Source organism: Polyodon spathula, chromosome 24 (genome assembly GCF_017654505.1).
Source record: "Polyodon spathula isolate WHYD16114869_AA chromosome 24, ASM1765450v1, whole genome shotgun sequence".
Taxonomy (NCBI): Eukaryota; Metazoa; Chordata; class Actinopteri; order Acipenseriformes; family Polyodontidae; genus Polyodon; species Polyodon spathula.
Window position 1 is genome coordinate 15,247,880 of NC_054557.1, and position 18,603 is coordinate 15,266,482.

An 18,603-nucleotide genomic window follows, 5' to 3' on the forward strand; every position below is an offset into this window, starting at 1 on the left:
AGCACAGCCACTGGTGGCCTTGGAGGCCGCTTGATCTCTTGACCCCTTGAGGCAGTCCCATTGGGTGCATGGAAACACATATAAACATTGCACATTGGGTAAACGAGCGCGAGTCTGAAATAACAGAGGCCTGTTTACAAAGCGTAAACTCATGACTTATTTAAGGAATGTTCATTTCACTGTATTTTGATTAAATACATTCAGTTTCATTTGCTTGGGACTACCCTAGACCGTTGCTAGGAAGAGCAATACTGCCCCTACTAAATTCATAAGTACCAATTTTAAAAGACATTGCCAGAGTAATTGTCTGGCAAAACAAACACAACAAAAAATGTTTAACTAATATTGAAACATTTTTGTTTAGCATTACAAATCATTTCCATTGGGGGTCTGTCTGCAGCAGTAACCTTTGATTATGCCCTCTAGCAATAATGCTTAACTTCCACTGTGCTATTTGTATCCACAGGTGCAACATGTTGAACTATCACAATGCTAAATGTATAACCCGTCTCTTACCCATGCATTACACCTGCAGTTTAATGTTCTGCCGCTTGCACTGAATCACTCACTAATTCAAAACCTTTCACAACGTTTTTAAAACATTTGAGAAACCCCATCTCCTCCACTCTTCCAAATAAATCACTCTACATTATAAATTTTTTTTTTGTGTTTGTGGCCCAGATGCACGAGACAGGTCAGCTGTTCTGGTTAGGTTGCCATGGTTGCCAACTTGCAGGGCTTTTGAGCCACTGTGAATAGCTGCATTTCACTCCACATGAACAGGGTCCCTGGCACGAATAATTTGAATGCGTTTTTCTTTTTGGTTGCTTTTGGACCCTTTTGTATATATGGTCATCATTCCTTTATTTATTATCCAATCCAAACAAATTGCTTCTAATTTCCCTACATGTTGATGTTTCATTGTGCATGTTATATTTGAGCTGGCCATGCTAAAAGACATTGTATAAATAAGAAATAATATTGTTTTGTTTTGTTTTTTATAAAAAGCGTCTCTTTTCCGTGGTTATTAAGCCCACGTGTTCTGTTCGTCTGCACGTTGCCTGGATTTTCTGTGTGAGAAAAGTCTTTCAAACCACTACAGGCATTATCATCCTCCTCGAAAATCAGTGCAAACTACACCGTTGCCCTCTTGCAGACCCGAGGCAATTCGCTTGGGTACTTTAGGATTTAGGTTCGATACACTTTATCTGCAAAAGAAGGGTGGTGAGGAAAATGTAAAAAAGGTCAAGTCTTTTATGAGTCAAGACTTTATTGTTTTAGGCTGGACTCTTCATATGCAAAATTGCTTTAAAAAAAGCTTTGTTCTTCATGCTGGATATATATTAATTGCTAAAAGTGGATATTTCTCTGCATTAAATAATTAATTCCGTTCTATGCTAATTGTTTTCCACTAACCAGTCAGCAGATCTTTTTAAGTGACTGGGAGATGGAAGTCCTTTACCCTGCAGAGCAGCACCCCCTACAGGCAAACAGAGCTGTGCAGAAAAATGTAATTATTACAAGAAAAAGTTGCAGTGCTTCTAATGCACAAGGCAGATATCACGCAGAACACGTACAAGAAACAGGACCGCAGAAAATCAAAAACTTGAGGAACAGTCCTGCATTCTTGAGTACTTAAAATATGAACTACAAAAACAGAACCAAGCACTTCTAGTGTATCTTCAGAGTATAGCTTTATTTAAATAATAATAAAAAAAAAAACATCTCAGTGAAGAGAGTAGTGATCAGACATTTACAATAGGTTTACACAGTGCATACAGACTGTGTACAAACGAGTACATTGATTTATAAAAGCTTGTATTGAAATAGGACTGATTCCAGATGTAATCAACATGGCCATCTCTGCAGTATAGATTATCTTCTAAAATACTTGCAAAGATATTATACACACACACACACATTTTCTTTTTTAAATTCAACTTTGAAATGCCCTTCGTAGTAGTTTTTTTTTTTTTTTTTTTTTTTTTTTTTTTTTTACAATTCCAATGGCATCTTTTGAAATTGACATTGCATTTCGGCAGAATAAAGAATCTGAAAGCAATGAGGGCTCTTTAGTAGAACATAATAATAAAACAAGGTTATCCGGGTCAGTAGTTTACAATATTTCTAAATCAACTCTGATGTTAAAAAAAAAAAAAAAAAAAAAAACAAAACTTGACAAAATATCACAGTTGTTATTATGGTAGAGAGTTGCAAACAGATTTCTAATTACTGGGTAAAACATAACAAATGTGTCTGAATAGGGTGAATATTTTCTTTAAATAAATTAGAACACATTTGACAAAACTCAGATAAAGCATTTATTCCAATCAGTGAGTCCTGGTGCTACTGAAAACCGGGCCCCGCTGTGTATAATCGCATTCAATTAAACACGTTCAGTCTTTGTTGAATTGCTAAATGGAAAAAAACATATATTTTTAGCAAACAGCACGATACTGTACTCTGTGTATAAAAGCACTTCTCAGTGGGAGAATTATAAAAGTAATTTAACAGTGGTATACAGTTATTCTGCCCCCTCCCTTTAGGCATACTTTTGTTTTATTATGTACCCAGAAAAACTCTGTCTGTTATCAGGTTTGATGAGCAAGTAACACCTGAATGTAAATTTAAGGACACAAAAGTGAACCTACGGAAGACGTCTGGGATACTAGAAGTCAGTACATTAGTACAGACCCCCACCCCACCATCAAAAAAACAAACACCAAAGCAAATTGCAATTCTGGTTCAATAAACCTAGCCACATGAGCACAGCATGGGCCACATCTAAATTGCTCTACATTATTAGAAACAATAATAATAATAAATCCTTCCACTGTCCTCCAAACCCTTCTGAAGATTCCCAAGGGCAATCGTGTATCTTTGTTTTCTTTGTTGTAGTTCTCGTTGTCTAAAACAGCAATCCACACATTCAGCGCACTGTCTGGCTTCCTGGAGGTAAAACCCTCGTCTAGTCCTGGGGGATACACCCGACCAATCATCCTGTGTTAGTGGACCTGCGTGCTCCTGCCTAAACAGAAGGGCACATACTACCCTGTGCAGAAACCTCATTACAAAATCCGCAATGTGCACCCATTCTGGTTCATTTAAGTTTTTATGTTTTTGCCACGAGACCAATGTGAAATTCCCATTAACATGCCTGCAAGTGGGAATTCACACATTACACACAATAAAACAAAGGCATGGATAACAAAATGCATTCTGAAAGGGGGAAAACATAAAAAGGTTAAAACACTTAACTGCATGGCCTCAGCCTTTAGAGATTTGAGCCTCTGTGCTACTCAACAAAAGAGCTTTGAGGCTGAAAGCCCTTTCCTTTTTTATTCTTATCCAGCATTCTGCATCAAGTCTTTGTTCTACAATAGGCAGCACTGCCCTTTCAGAAATATTACATGTTCTCTATGCATCGAAATATACATTCAAATTGACAGAACCCCTAATAGAACCCTGTCATAAACATAATAGTAAAATAAACGCTACCATTACTACTTGCACTGTTCTCACACCTGGGTTGACTGTTTTATGGTACCAAGAAGCACTCAAGAAAGTATCAGAGCTACTGAAGCAGTCTGGCTGACGGAAATGGTGTATTATTCTCTTATAACAGCACCCTGTTGGGGAGGGTGTCAGGTTTGCAGAAAACTATTAACTGCCCATGTACCTTACAAGAGCTATGAAACTGACAGAATATACAGCTGGTAAAGTATTAAGAGACTACCCCCCACAACTTATGTGTTAACTTGCTGATGCATGCAGTAGCCCTCCCACTGCCAATAACTCTTCACCAAATGCCACTGCCTAATCATGACCCCACCTGAGAGAGAGGACAGAGGTAACCACACGCCCTCTTAGACACTGTATGATGCCACAATGTTGAACTATTTTACAGAAACCTTTTGCAGCTTGCTTTCACTAAGCTTTTACACCAGTGCAGAATTTGCACCAGCTGTACACTGAGAAAAAAAAAAAAAAGAACTGGGGCAAATGCTTAGTGCTCTTGTTCTATTTAAGCTGCCTACTTTCCTCCAGCAATGGGACTGTCATCAATGTAAAGAGGGACCCTAAAACAGAGCCCACAAAAAGAACAGCCACACTCCAATTGTGAGGTCAAACTTGAGGCACTGGACAGAACCTCTTCCCTCTCTTTAAAACCAAAACCCTATCCCATTAAAACATATCCCTGATGTAAGGTCATTAAAAATGACACAAGCAGCTCTGGACTGTAAAGGCAAGTCCTTCTTTCTCAGGAGATGTAGTCGTCAGTCGTCCGGCTCTATGACGCACTGCTCTACTATCTCTCGCAGATTGGGGTTCTCCATGGCTGCGGCAACTCTTTCTTTGTCATTGATCTGTTTATTAACTGGGGGGAAAAAACAAGTAAGTTGCTAATCACACTAAAATTGCCCCCTTGTTCAAATCATCTCAATTACAGAACTGTCTGGCTGAATCCAACAGAAGTTTACACATGTCCAAAGAATAAAGGTTGCAGGTTTCATTAAAAAAAAAAAAAAAAAAAAAAAAAAAAAAAAAAAAAAAAGCATTTTAGTTCTGCAGTGTCTCAAGGTCGCACTGGGGAGTATAATCTGTTCAGTTGCAGATACTTCAAGAAGAAGAAGAATAACACACTTGACTAAAAGGGATTGTTATTGGCAATTTATTTTTATGCTTTCATGCGGACAGCCTTTAACAACTGTTGTAAAGGTGCGTTAAACCACAACCTCTCAGTGGCAGCATCCTTTTCAGGACCTATTTCTAATGTGTGGCCACAGGAATTGGAGATTGGTTTTAAAAAGGAATTAACCCCAACCCTGTCTGTGGCCGAGTCTCCACTATGTTGACCTGTATGAATCGAGAGCTGCTCAGCCTGCACCACTAGTCAAGGTGGACACACCTCAACATGAATCAGGCAACATTCCATGTCCTGAGAACTCAAAGAGGGATGGATGATCCACCCTTGCCGGCGATTCTTTTTTTTTTTCCAGGCAAAATAAATACATTTGCATTTATGTAGCACCATGTCCAACGTGTCGGGCATTTAATTAGATTAGGTTGTCACTTAAATGTTTGTTTTTTGTTCATAGTAATAAAATGTGTGGTGCCATAGAGGGGGGAATTAAATGTGTATATCCTGGCATTCTCTTATTTGTTTAAACAAGGAGAGCAGCCACCAAGACCGAATCCTTATTTGCAAAGACAAACACAAACTGTCAGCAGCAGTCAGAAGCAAATACCAAGCAGAATACATAACAGCAGCTGATCACATAGAATAAGCTATTAAATAATCACTTTCAATAATGCATTAAATACAAGAACGACAGCTTAACTGATCATAATAAACATGCAAGGCTCAAATTACTTGTACTGTATCTAAGTATAATGAAAAACTGATTTCCAATTTCCAACATATTTTAGGGATGGATAATTAGCATCAACAACGCAACAGATATTTGTCCCAATTAGCAATCCACACTCCCCTTAAAGACGTACCTATTTGCCGTAAATTTCAATGGGATTTTTACTTGCTAATTGACAACAGCCATTGACAAAAAAAAAAAAAAGCTAAAATCAAAAGTCAATTGCTAGCATTTCCCACAGCCAGTAATTTAGACCCATGTAAATGTCAACTGTGATTGTTCCAGAGTTAAATGCAGCAGGATTCAGATCTGAAAGGCACTCAAGAGTAATATTAAGAGAAGCTTTTAAATGTTTATTATTACACTCCTTTCTAAAAGGATGCTTTTAGATCTTAAGATACAAAATAATTCTCCTTGGATTTTTTTTTTTTTTTTTTTTTTTTTTTTAAATAGTTTTATTTCAAAGAATAAGGATCTAACCAAAATGCGGTCACAATACTTACTGTCTTCCTCCGTGGAATGGGTCCCCTCAGAAATGTAAATCTCCAACTGAAATGAGAAAAGCAGCCGTTCCGTGAAAATGAATAATCAAGAGACAGCACACACACTGTCACAGCACAGAGTTACTCGAAAATCAAAGACAGCTCCCCCAAGCAATGGCACGCTTGCTCCAGTTTACACAGCTACTGTGAAAGGCTTCTCTCAATTTGATAAAGAAAATGCATGGATTATTTATAGAAACAAACAGTTTTATTTCTACAGCAGAAATAAACAACATAACACATGGCTAATTGGAGGACAAACAATGATTATACAGAATAATAAAGTAGACCTTTACTTTAGGTTTGTGACTCAAACTCATAAACGCAGTTTTTGACGGCCCTCTTCAGCCGTTTCTTTTACACTGTACTGTACAATCCAGGGTAGCTGAAAGGTTAAAAGTCAATTATCCTTGTATTTTTGTTGCATTCATTAACACCCAGAAAGGAAACAGGATAGAAGCAAGAACCAGCAGCTTCAGACACTCTGTTACAGAATGGGGGCAATTAAAGCAAAGGTGAGAGGAAGCTACTCCCCTCAGGTACTGATAAAACAGTAAGCTTTGCACTGCCACGATCACACACTAATTGAAAGTACGCATGCAAATTCCATGTGGTACAGAGCAGCAAGCTACTCAGAAAAACAGAATTAATGATTAGCTTAATTATGTGCAGTTAAAATTACACATTACTTTGTTTCATGCAAATGGCAAACGTAGCGTGCGCCCTGAATGGGTTTTAAATATTTTTTGCTTAGAAATGTAAGTGTATATTTAAAATAACAGCTCTGTTGATGTTTTTTGTAACGGTATGTATCGCTGTATAAGACTGCATTACCGCAAAACTAAGCCTAATTGTGCAATATGGATTCTGTCAAAGTACATACTGCTTCTGCACACTGTTCATCTTCTCAAAAGGAAACTACCAAACACAACAATCAGTCTGCAGGTACCTGATGGGTAGAATTGGATTTTCTTACCTTATGTTTATATGGTAAACATCTCTGGAGCTTCACTTGCAGGCAAAGACCTGAATAAAACAAGGCAGACAACAACCGGAATGATCAAATCAACTGTGGTATTTACATCAATTGAATAGATAACTGTTTAGGCTACTTTAATAAAGATGGACAACAGTGACAGAATATTAACAGAGATACACATTTTCTTAAAAAAATTCATTTTTCCATTAACCAAGAACCTGGATTAACGACTGTGCCATTGCCATCACAAAACGTTGTTGTTCTGAGTGAGATTAATAAAAAGCATTGTTCTGGGATAATTGAGATGATGGATACAAGTCATTGAAAAAAAGAACAAAACAAGATGCTTTCAAATGAATACAAAATTCCACTTTTTTTCAGGTATGGTTGTGCAAGAGAAGGTTTTTCTGAAGGACATCTGGTTGCCTAAGAGACCAAGGTGCAGGTGATGGGTGGAGACTAGTTACTGTGTCAGTGGAGAAGTGGGATTCTTTTGCAAAACCAGGTAAGTTACAGTATGTTCTTTCTAGGACAAAAATGAGTTTGCTTGTACCATAACACGCAATAAATCCCTGTGGCCAGGCACAGGCATTGCCTGAGGGACAGAGACGAGGGAAGGGACTCTCAGACAAAGACCTGTCTACTGCCCTGAGCAAAAGAAGAAACAGAAACACCAACTAAACTGCAAGGTCTGCCTGTTTTGTCATGATTGCATTAGCAATCAAAATCAAAAAGAAAAAACAGGCTTCAACCTCAACAGTAAACAGTAAAAGAAAACAGCAGGGGACTGCAACAGCCCGCTATGGTGTTAACAAGGCTGTCAACCTACATTTATAAAGCATGGCTCTCTTCAAATCCACAGTGGAAACTGACTGTGCAAAAAAGAAAAAAAAAAATAGCCAAGATAATATTTCAATTAGTATTCCAACTATCATAATCCTCAAATTATTATTCAAGTAACAGCACCAATGTGAAATTACGATCCTGTTACTTGCACAACTATACATAATCGCTGGCTGGAGGAATGAATATTCATTCCCCTCCTGCATCACCCAAGCATGCTCAGTCAACTTCCTGAATACAAATCTAGGTATTACTGAACAATTTTTAATGAGAAAGTCTACCCCCCAAAATCATACTGTTGTTATTTGTTATTGTTTTCTGGGAATGATGAATGACTGGGCCGTCCCGCAACTGCAGAGCAACCCTTATCCATTTACTGCCACTATGCAGAACAACAGTGTGTGGTTTCTGCAATGGTAAATACCAAGACTGCTGGCACAACATTTAACATGAGCTGTCATCAAAACAAAAAGATAATAATCTGCGTGTCGATTCTACCCAAGCGGAGCACACTGTGCAGGACGCCAGTGCTGCATGTGCTCATGGTGCACTGTTAACACTGTCAGGTCAAAATCAAAAGACAGAACCAGCGCCGATTCTGGCTCTGCAAATGACCGTTAGACACGCTGAAATAAACGTTACACTACGGAATACAGATCACAAACACCCATCAACTTGTCCCTGCTATTCGAAAGGGGTGACAGTGTGAGGGGAGTGAGTGTTAAGTGAGGAGGCGACAGCAAAACATTGGAAAATTGCTTTTTTTTTTTTTTTTAACATTTGAAAAGACTTTTCGCCCACTCTCACATGTAAAAGCTTTTATCTTTGACATCTGACAAAGTAATTTACTTTTCTGCTTTCGTTTTCCCAGACTGCAGATCACTTCAACATTTTTAAAACCTTTAGTCAATCTTGTAAAAGGAAAGGAAAATGTATTTTTAATATACTACATTTAACACATTCTTCCCCCCCCCCCCAACTCATAAGCTTGTTTTCCATTAGACAGGGGATGTAAAGTGTCTAATAGGAGCCAGATTTGGTGTGCAATACGCAGGGATGTAAATAATTTCTTTCAAGCTTAAATGAGCTTACAAAAATACACTGCCTTGCATTGTTCAAGATACTGGTTTTCATCAGCTCGGTACACAAAGCGCCCAGTTTGATCTACGCAGCAGTACACTACTTAGATCTCAATGCGCCACAAGCACTGAAGCCTTTGAATAAAACACTCACTGTTTAGACACAGTACAGAGGATCAGTCTGACCTTTTTGGGTCAAAGCGCCATCACAAACAAAAAAACAAAACAGGAAGGGTGTAAAATGAAATTACTGAACAGTAAAAAGGGTATTTAGAGAAGAGATGTACAAACCTGATTCAACCCGTCTGGAACAAAGCCTAATTACGCCATGGCCATGAAACATGCTTCATGCTTCAACACCCTTGGAGTCTATTCGAACCCAAGACACTGAGATAGTCCACTTCTAGGTCAAGACAGCCACACTGCTGGGGGGCTCAGCGAGGCAGAATGGGTGTTTCGTTGGGCAGCCCTGCTGTGCAGTATATCGAGACTACCTGATAAGCAGAGCACACCCTTCCTGGACGGGCACAGAACACCTCCCCCTTCACAACAGCGCCTTATCTGCTGTCTGCCACCTTATTTATTTTTTGCAGTGTTAAAATCAGCAGTTTTGAGAGGGATCTCGGGAGTGCACGGAACATCTCTGTGTAAAATGTGAGTGAGGTAAGCTAGGGAGGGAAAAAGGATGCTGGTCCAATAGATATACATGGTCCATATGTAATACTGTATCATTTACTTATAAGAACATGGATCTAGCTATCTATCTATATAGTGTTAAACGAACTTGCTGGCTTAAGCTACTATGTGGACCTATGTGTTGGCCGATCTGCTTACCAATGAGGGTAGCCAGAGAGCAGTGCGGTACGGTGGGGGTGAACTTGATAACGATGAGGTACTCCTCTGCTCCTATTTCCTGCACCTCCACACAGCTCTCAGACACCACTTCCAGGTCCTCCAGGGTGTTGGGTTTTTCAGGGTCTCGGATTGTACGGATCACATCTGAGACAGCGACAACAGAAAGAAATCACTCGTGGAATCATGCAGGCTACACAGCTCCGTGCCAGCAGGTCTCACAGCAGCCTTTGGATAAGCAACACGCAGTACTAACCCATTAAGTGACATGCAGTGACCTCAGTTGAGGACAGGCTACTTCGTAATTTTGTGGAGCTTTTTTTTTTTTTTTTTTTTTTTTTTTTTTTTTTAAACTGGCGTCTACCTGTTATTTTCATTTTCACTTTAAAAGTTCCGATTTGTTTTTCAAAGAAATAAATTTGGTACTTAATGGGTCATATAAATAAAAAAAATACACTATACCATTACATGCGTTTTTGATGCAACTATCAGTTCTTTAAATTATGGCTCTGCTGTCCTCAATAATAACAAAAACAAACAGCAGCTCCGTTCAAATAAATTACTGTTGCTTGTGTCGTTTTTTTGTTTATTTATTTTTTGTCGTGTCATGCAATGTCAGTATTACGTAACTGCACACAGAGGAGACCTAACAAACCCTTGATGCGCCTCCATGCCTTCAAAATAAAGTTAGCGCCTGAGAACAGTGTACAGACTCTGCGTGGTGCAGACATTATAAGACTACTACTGAACCATTTGCAATTGCCATCAGGCTTTTGTGTACAACTCAAATAAAAGAAAACGGTGTACACGCCAATGTAAGTATAGCGAAAGTCTTTTTTGTAAATCAAGACATGTCAAGTTATTGCATGATTAAATACACTGATACCTACGGAGGGTGATATCCTTGCGAGAACCCCCATTTACAGTAACACGTTTCCTCCTTGTTAATAGCACGACTAGCACCAGCACATCTCCGCACTGCACACATACTTTCTGTGGACTTTTTCTACAGCCAGTTAGTTACCATAAACTTCTAAAGCTTTATCTTCCATCTTCTTGGATCTCTGCGCATTATCCTTCTTGGAAAGACGGGAGAGCAGGAAAAGTTTGGCTAAAGTATAAGAAACAAGCCCGTACGCTACTTCCATCTTCCATCTTCCAGCTCCGCCATGGCGCGGCTGCCCGCTGTCACACTGACCTGCTTTCACTTCCTCGTGTAGGCAGGAGCTGCCAAGTACCGAGCTCATTCAACTGCGTCCACCCCGGGATACGCGAAAGAGCTAAGATACAGGGGTCAAAGCACTGTTTTTAATAGATAAAATAAAGGATGGATTTTGTCCTAGGTTATTGCTTTACCCTCCTAAGCAGTGGCGCCTGTGGCAAGCACTTTTGTATTCAAACTTTACTGTCTCCTTTAAGATCGATTTCATCGCATGTCATTTGCTTTTCCTTGTAACTACAAAGCCCGCCTACCTCGCTTGCGATTGGACATTGATTTAGAGGTGGCTACATTTACAGCGTTGGTTTGGTTAGAGTCGATGTCAGTCAAAGCTGTCGAAAGAGGAAGAGGATGTAAATATGATAGAAAAAATGTGTTGTTACTGGAACCATAATAGCAAAAACGAAAACAAACCAAAATCATAACTATACAAGGGAGGAGCTTAGCATACCGCTGGGGTGTATAGTGTAGTGACTAGGACATTCCAAGCACTAGTAACATACATAAATATAGTAGCGTACTGTAAGTTAGTTAACTGGGTTTGTATGAAATCGTTAACAAGTTTAAAGCAAATTCCCTCTCAACATATTATTAGCTACAGTATGAAAAAGGTTTTTTAAGAGCATGTGACGTTTGCCGTAACCAGTATAGACTCAACAATGACATGCGGTTTTGCACAGTCAAATTGCTGATTATTTTTTACAAAACTCACCAAACATGTTTGACGATTCGGTGTTGAAGAATGGCGGTCTTGAAGTCCTGCTTTCATCTGAGCAAGCATGTTGTGAAAATGTAAAACACACACTGAAAGCAAAAGTTGCAAAAGGCTTCTCAACGCTCTGCTGTTTAAATGCTAACAAGGGACTTGACTTTACTGATATTTTTGACAATGGACAACAATGCAACGAGAGAAGCGTCGATGGTAACTTCACAAAGTAAGTATACTAATAGAAAATTAGTATATTAATAGAAAATATACTGGCAGCAGCATTGTTTTCTTTTATACCGGTAAAGCGCTACTGCCAGTAAGAAACCACAAAAAGACTGCTGCCAGTCGTTTAACATCAGGGCTAAAGATAGCTAGATATTGGTGTTCTATTGGCTTCAGGCTCAGAGAAAAGGAAATGGGTCATTATACACATCATGTGTCTTGTGATGAGCAGAGGTGTTCTAGAATTGGATTTAAATTCCTTGCAGTTGAAGGTTATACCTGTACCAGGTAGTCAAACGAGGCAAGCCGTGTGTTGTACCAGTGCTGACACCTCAAACGTCTAATACAAACGTCTTTTGACATCCCATTTCTGACTTAAACTACCTTTCTGCATGTCTGCACAATAGATGCATTGTGTGCTTACTGCCTCCCTATATGCTGTAGAATCTAGGAGTCTTGAATGCAGTGACATTAGAACAGGTAAAATACATTTAATCACCCCTTTCTCTCCTGTTGATGCAGTTTTATTTGGGAAGACTCTCTTGCTGATGATGAATGCACCCTGAGACTGTTGGCCCTTGGCGCTGATAACGAGCTCTGCTTGTATGAGCTGGAGCGTGAGGATGAGGGTGGTGGCGCAGGTGCTGTTACTGTCCTCTGCAGCTGCACTGAGCATACCTTGAGACAGCTGGTTGAAGCTGAACACCTGAGTGAGTTTTGCAGTACCATGGTTTGTCCTGTAAATATGCAGAACATTTTCTTATATACATGTACACCTTCAGTTACACTGGTACAGTGACAGGTGAGGACACAGAACAGTGGCAATAAGAGACTTCAGCTACCACCAGAGTCTAGAAGGAAAGGGTGTAGCCAGTACCTGCTGATATTATTCCATAAACTCGAAATCAAACCTCCCCAGGTTACATTAACCAATAGATTTAATACCTACATGCAGTAAGAGTTTGGTGAAGACGCAGGAAGATTCAAGCAGACAAATAGACCCTAATAATTCCATCAAATGAAGTATCCCTGCTGTTTCTATTCTGGGAATATGACTGCTGTAGTTAAAGCTAGAGGCATTTGAAACACTCAAACACCCTTTGGGCTTTATCCTTTAAATACACCCTTCTGTCTTTTTTTTTCCACAGGCCTTTCTTCATCTCTGTCCTTGAGGCTCCTGTCATATCAGAATAATAAAGCCTTTGTGCTGCTGAATAACTGCATCCTTCTTCACCTTCTCTTCTCTGAGGCTGGAGCTGAGCCTGAAGTTCTCAACTGCAGCACTATTGATGTGCTTCCCCAGGCCCTGGAGAGAATAGCAGATTGCCAGATCTGCGTGGGGGTTCTGTTTGTACTGGATAACACCGGGCACATATGTATCCTTATGATTCATAAAGGTGGTAAATAGTATATGAGTCTAAACTCCAGGTCTGTGAGGTTTAATATTGCTTACATGCACAATATGTTGTGTATGGAAGAAGTAGCACAGCAGGGTGTGCAGTAGTTAGGAAATTACCATGCACTGTGAGTGCATTGTGAGGCATGAAGGTGAAGCCAGTCATTAGAAATAAACCGAAATTGATAACCCACAGTCTTGTGATGCTTTATATTCACATCAGAAACTATTTTCTGGAAAATTAAAAAGATGCAGTGGAAGGGTATGAGTAGAATTAAGTTGTGGCTTATCAAGTAGTTTCCAGGACAACTCTCAGTTCTAAACTGACCTTCAGTGATAGCAGAGCAATCAGTTATAGCCTGTGATAATGGACCTTGACTGAAATAGTTCACTAGGCAACTGCACTTTGCTATATTATTCCAGGTCTGTTCTCTCCCAGTGGTGACCTGGAGTGCTTGAACAGTACAAATGTTCTGTAATAAAGTGTTTTTATTGCTTAGAGCAAGAGAGACGGTTATTAAGCAGTATTAATCTATTTTTCTACTTTCGTGGAAAATTAAAAAAATAAAATAATTAAAGATTATGTTTTATGGAAGATTTGTTAGGTCATTCGTATGTCTTTCATATTAAAATCAAAGAGTAAATCAAGGAGTAGCTAAAACATAATTATTTGTTTTGTCTTTTAGTAGGGATCCTGTTTTTCCAAAAACATCCCAGTGGGTGTATATGTTTGCCAGTGATACTGTTATTCATTTACTGAACAGTTGAGTGGGACATTTGTTATGCCCTTTAGCCCCAAGGCTGCATTGAATGCTGTACCAGGAAGATACGGATGCATCAGTTAATACATTAGATTGCCTTGGCTTGTATTTATTGCACACAATGAAGCGTTCTCAATGCATTGATCTCTGGTGATAAATACCTGACTGATAATGGATTAGGAGATTGGTTGCTGATTGCACCTCTTGTCGTCCTTGCAAAAACGTCATCTTCATTCTTGCCGCAGTCCTTTGATTTAAAGTGCCATGCAAAGCATCGACTCACAAAATCGAGATTGCTGAACGGTCCCCATTTTTTTGTACCTTATCATGTACTCTATTCAGGAATGCTTTTAATTATAAGTTACTTTTGAACTATGTAAATTACTGCCTGTTATGTTCATTGTAAGTACGCTTTTTACCTCTTTAACACAGTTGTGTAGATATTTATGACACTGCCCATGGCCAGCACCTTGCCAGTGTTGATTTGTGTCTGTATCAGACCAGTTTAGTGGAGCAGAATGAAGATCTATGCAGCCTGTCTTCCTTTGCCCTCTTAAAGGTGTCACATGACCTGATCACTGCTGTAGCAGTCACATGTTTTAACTCTGCAATATGTGTCAACTTCAATGACTATTTCAGGTAATTTCTCCTCACGTTGATACCTGAATTGCTATGCTCCAATCCATTAGCTAGACACAGTGTTGCACTAGAGCATTCTGCGAAAAATCCTTGTAGGGGTGGAGGACAAGGTGGATAACCTAACCATTGAGGTTGCTGCATATTACTATTAACCTTTTACAGCCAGTGCTGTACTGTAATTTGCCTCTATTTGCCTTTGCCAGCTAAAGAACAGATGAATGGATTTCAGATTGATTTCTGAACAGTTTGGAGAGTTATACAGTTATTAACTTAGGTTTGTAATTTCATGAGAGTCGAATGAAATTAAAACAACTTTACTACCCAAGTTGAATAGGGTGCTCCCTTGTTATAATGTGGCCTTGTACATTTCAGAACAGATTTAATTTGCCCCATAACGCCATTATACTTATAGATGGGACATGTTGCATGGCCTCTCATCTAAGGCTCCTGACTACAGCATTATTAAGGGGCAGCACTGTTATTTAATCATAAACCTTAACAAATGCATTCATTTGCAATCTATGTCTTAAAGCTTGCTCTGTAGAACTAATGCCACTTCTTAACAGAAGAAGTGAATTCAACCCTGCCAATGGCCGCCCGAAGCTTACTGTTCTGCTGTGTTTTGCTGCAGTCCTCTGTTTGAAGATATTTCTGTTATTAAACTGCAGGAAGCATCCTGAGCACTTGCTGTGTGTGAGAGCTCCAGACCAGCTCCCCCTGAAAGAACTGGATGGTGTTGATGAGGACGACCTGTCCAGCTCAGACTACAGCAGGATCTTGCTTGGAGTTTCATTTCAAACCAACAGGCAAGAGTTGGACCCACCATGCACAGTTAGAAAAAGAGACAATCTGTTCTGTGCAGTATCTTCATGATGCATGATCGAGATGTTGGAAAGCATATTTATTTTACCATAGGCTTCTTCACGTTTCAGTGAAATTGTACAGCATTTGATTGAAATTTTCTTTAAGGTCTTGCCTTGTTCTCCAACTTATGACCTGTATAATGATGCATTTCTTGTTGCTTTCTTGTTCCAAGGTCCTGGGGTGCCCAGTTGTCAGTGTTATACAACGATGGGAAGGCTTCTTCATCTTCAGATTGTGCCACCAAACTGTGTGCTCCTTGGTACCATCACCTTCCCAACGCTGAACCTAACAAACACTCTGATTTAACCAAATCTCAGGTGTCGGCCACAGTTTCCAACTACACTGCCTGTGTACTTAGCTGTGCTGCATGGAAAAGGACTGGCAGAAGCAGTGAGCCCCTACCTTGCAAAAGACAAGGGTTTGTGCAGCTCCAGGGCTTACGGGAACGCATGACCCCAGCAACCGTTTCGGTGTCTGAATTCACTGTCCTGCTGACCTTTGTTTCCAGTGACTCTGCAGTGACTGTAGCGTTCTGGGATCTTCAGACTCAGGATGTGACCTACCACCATCTCGACCCTGGCTGTACTCCAGTGCAGTGTAGCGGTGAGGAACAGCTGTGCCTGGTTATGAAAGGTGAGAATCTGGTAGCATTCAATAGCAAGAGTACCCCCGAATACACCCTGGAGCTGTCTATTGTTGTAGTTTATTTATTCTGTTAAATAAGTAAAGTAGTAATGTAGTAAGCAATTTCATTTAAGTACTTAAAACAACGGAAAAAAACTTTTTTATATTTCTTATATGAGTTTTGAATGAAAGTTTTTATCTGACTGTGGAAAAATTAGAGCATGCTTTTTAAAATAAATATTTTTATGATTTGTAGGGTATTTCTAGTTTTATATTTCACTTTATGGTTACTTAAAATAGAATTCTCAAAGCTTTATCCTGGAATTTGTCATTACCATGTTTTGTTTTTTTTTCCCCCACACAAAGCAGCTGAATAAAGATATCAACTGTTAAAAGTAGTAGTAATCTTGGCTGTGTAGTGGTATATATTATCTCTTTTAAAAGTGTTATTGGTGCATTTCCCCTTAAAATAAATAAAGTGCTAATAACTGTTAGTGAAAATCTAGTCCAATGTTTCTTGTGTGGTGACCAAATTTCCTGTGGGGGTTAAACATTTTCCCATGGGGGGTTTTTGCACCCCACATCCACACACTAAGAAGCTCACAGGTGTCTTGATGCAATGAATGCCTGTCCTGCTGTTTCCCAGAGTCTGGTCTGTCTGTGATCCTGTTTGGGTTCACCCAAGAGGAGCTCCTGAGCAGGCTGATGATACACGGCAGCGCAGGCACGGTGGACTTGCTGTGTCACCTCAACAGCTGGGGAAGGTGCTGCATTCCTGCCCACGCTCTGGAGGTATACTCACTGCTAGTTACCCTGCTGGGAGGGGGGGCGGGGGGGAGGGAAGGTGCTGCATTCCTGCCCACGCTCTGGAGGTATACTCACTGCTAGTTACCCTGGAGGGAGGGGGGGGGGGGGGGGGGGGGGGGGGGGTGGACGTAAGGACGGGTGCAGACCTCCATATGAGTGACGACCCTCTAGTATACCCTGCTGGGTGTGGGGGGGGGGGGGGGGGGGGGGGGGGGGGGATGGAGGGGGGGAGGGGAGGGGGGGGGGGGGGAGGGGGGGGGGGGGGGGGGGGGGGAGGGAAGGTGCTGCATTCCTGCCCACGCTCTGGAGGTATACTCACTGCTAGTTACCCTGCTGGGAGGGGGGGAGGGGGGGAGGGAAGGTGCTGCATTCCTGCCCACGCTCTGGAGGTATACTCACTGCTAGTTACCCTGCTGGGAGGGGGGGAGGGGGGGAGAGGGGGGAGGGGGGGAGGGGGAGGGGGGGGGGGGGGGGGGGGGGGGGGGGGAAGGTGCTGCATTCCTGCCCGCTCTGGAGGTATACTCACTGCTAGTTACCCTGCTGGGAGGGGGGGAGGGGGGGAGGGAAGGTGCTGCATTCCTGCCCACGCTCTGGAGGTATACTCACTGCTAGTTACCCTGCTTAGGGGGGCTCTGCATGTCTCATTTTTAAAATTGTAAAGTACAGTACATAATACCAGGGTCTGACCTGTGAAAAAAACAAAAATAAATCCCATAAAATATAATTTTATATTGAGAAATCAGAGTAGTAGAGCGTTTCATTTAATTTAGAACTAAGGGAGAAGCATAGATCCCTAGGATTCTTAAGCTTCTTCTCTATAAGTCTTTGGTAATTAAAAAGGTTATATCGCGGCAGTTTGCAATGCCCTGCTTCACGAACAATTAAAAGCTTCTCTGCAGCGCTGAAGAATAATGTTTGGTGCGCACAGAAAATGAGATGCTTGGATCTCATCCATCCGTTTCAAGAGGCGAGTGTATTGAACTGAATCTGTTTATTTGAAGACAGATGTCCATGAAAGGATGTTAAAACTTGTCTGTATAAAGTGGTTGTAGCGCTACACTATCACCCATCCAGGGCTGTAGATTTTTGTGTATGTGCCTAAAGTCTTATTTTTAACTTGGTCAGTCCGAAATAAACCAAGGTGCCAACGCCAACTCCTTTAAAAAAAATACTGCTATCTGCATTTTTCTTTTGCTGTATTTTAGGCTGGGTTAAAGAATCGTCAGCTGGATACAGTTGATTTTTTCCTTAAAAGTAAAGAGAATATCCTCTGTCCAGCTGCGGGATATACGTTACCGGAGCAGCCTGGAACCATCCCGACCCATCTTCAGTTGAAGAGTAGGTACCGTGCCGACTGCAGAGTGAATGGTAGCATGCTCAGCGTTACAGCTCAGCACTGTTTCCATCTGGCTGAAGGGAACACGCCTTGAAGCTGTCTCTTGTAAACCCTTTATGCAGTTTTAATTAAATCCTTCTTTGGGAGTACTCTGTTTTCACTTCCACTAATTGTCACCCAAAGCAAACAAGCAAGCAAGTCATGTGTCATTTTAATAAAAAAAAAAAAAAAAAAAAGAAAGAAAGAAAAAAAACTTAGTAACATTCTGTCTGTGATTTCAGTTGTTGCACTGTGCATTTCTGAATGCCAGTCATGGACTTTAGTAAATGAAATCGTATCATTTAAATGTCTGTTATCCT

The 18,603-nt window shown here is 40.5% G+C and overlaps 2 protein-coding genes across 3 annotated transcripts in view; one reads left to right on the forward strand and one right to left on the reverse strand.

Moving 5' to 3' along the window:
* Positions 1–1,677: 1,677 nt before the first annotated feature.
* On the reverse strand, positions 1,678–10,924 carry LOC121299200 (cytosolic iron-sulfur assembly component 2A-like). The gene is made up of 5 exons (XM_041226831.1): positions 10,692–10,924; positions 9,650–9,814; positions 6,891–6,940; positions 5,876–5,921; positions 1,678–4,378 (listed from the first exon to the last, which is right to left on the reverse strand). The coding sequence occupies exons 1-5, from the start codon at positions 10,912–10,914 to the stop codon at positions 4,278–4,280; spliced, it is 585 nt and encodes a 194-aa protein (XP_041082765.1). The 5' UTR covers positions 10,915–10,924; the 3' UTR covers positions 1,678–4,277.
* Positions 10,925–11,250: 326 nt separating this feature from the next.
* LOC121299197 (spatacsin-like) overlaps positions 11,251–18,603 on the forward strand; it is a 34,302-nt gene continuing 26,949 nt past the window's right edge. For both annotated transcript variants that reach the window (XM_041226827.1, XM_041226828.1), the window contains exons 1-8: positions 11,251–11,821; positions 12,340–12,527; positions 12,966–13,193; positions 14,415–14,613; positions 15,282–15,419; positions 15,650–16,110; positions 16,748–16,893; positions 18,114–18,246. In XM_041226827.1, the coding sequence (XP_041082761.1) occupies positions 11,604–11,821; positions 12,340–12,527; positions 12,966–13,193; positions 14,415–14,613; positions 15,282–15,419; positions 15,650–16,110; positions 16,748–16,893; positions 18,114–18,246 (1,711 nt within the window). In that variant the 5' untranslated portion in view covers positions 11,251–11,603. The remainder of the gene's footprint in view (positions 11,822–12,339; positions 12,528–12,965; positions 13,194–14,414; positions 14,614–15,281; positions 15,420–15,649; positions 16,111–16,747; positions 16,894–18,113; positions 18,247–18,603) is intronic.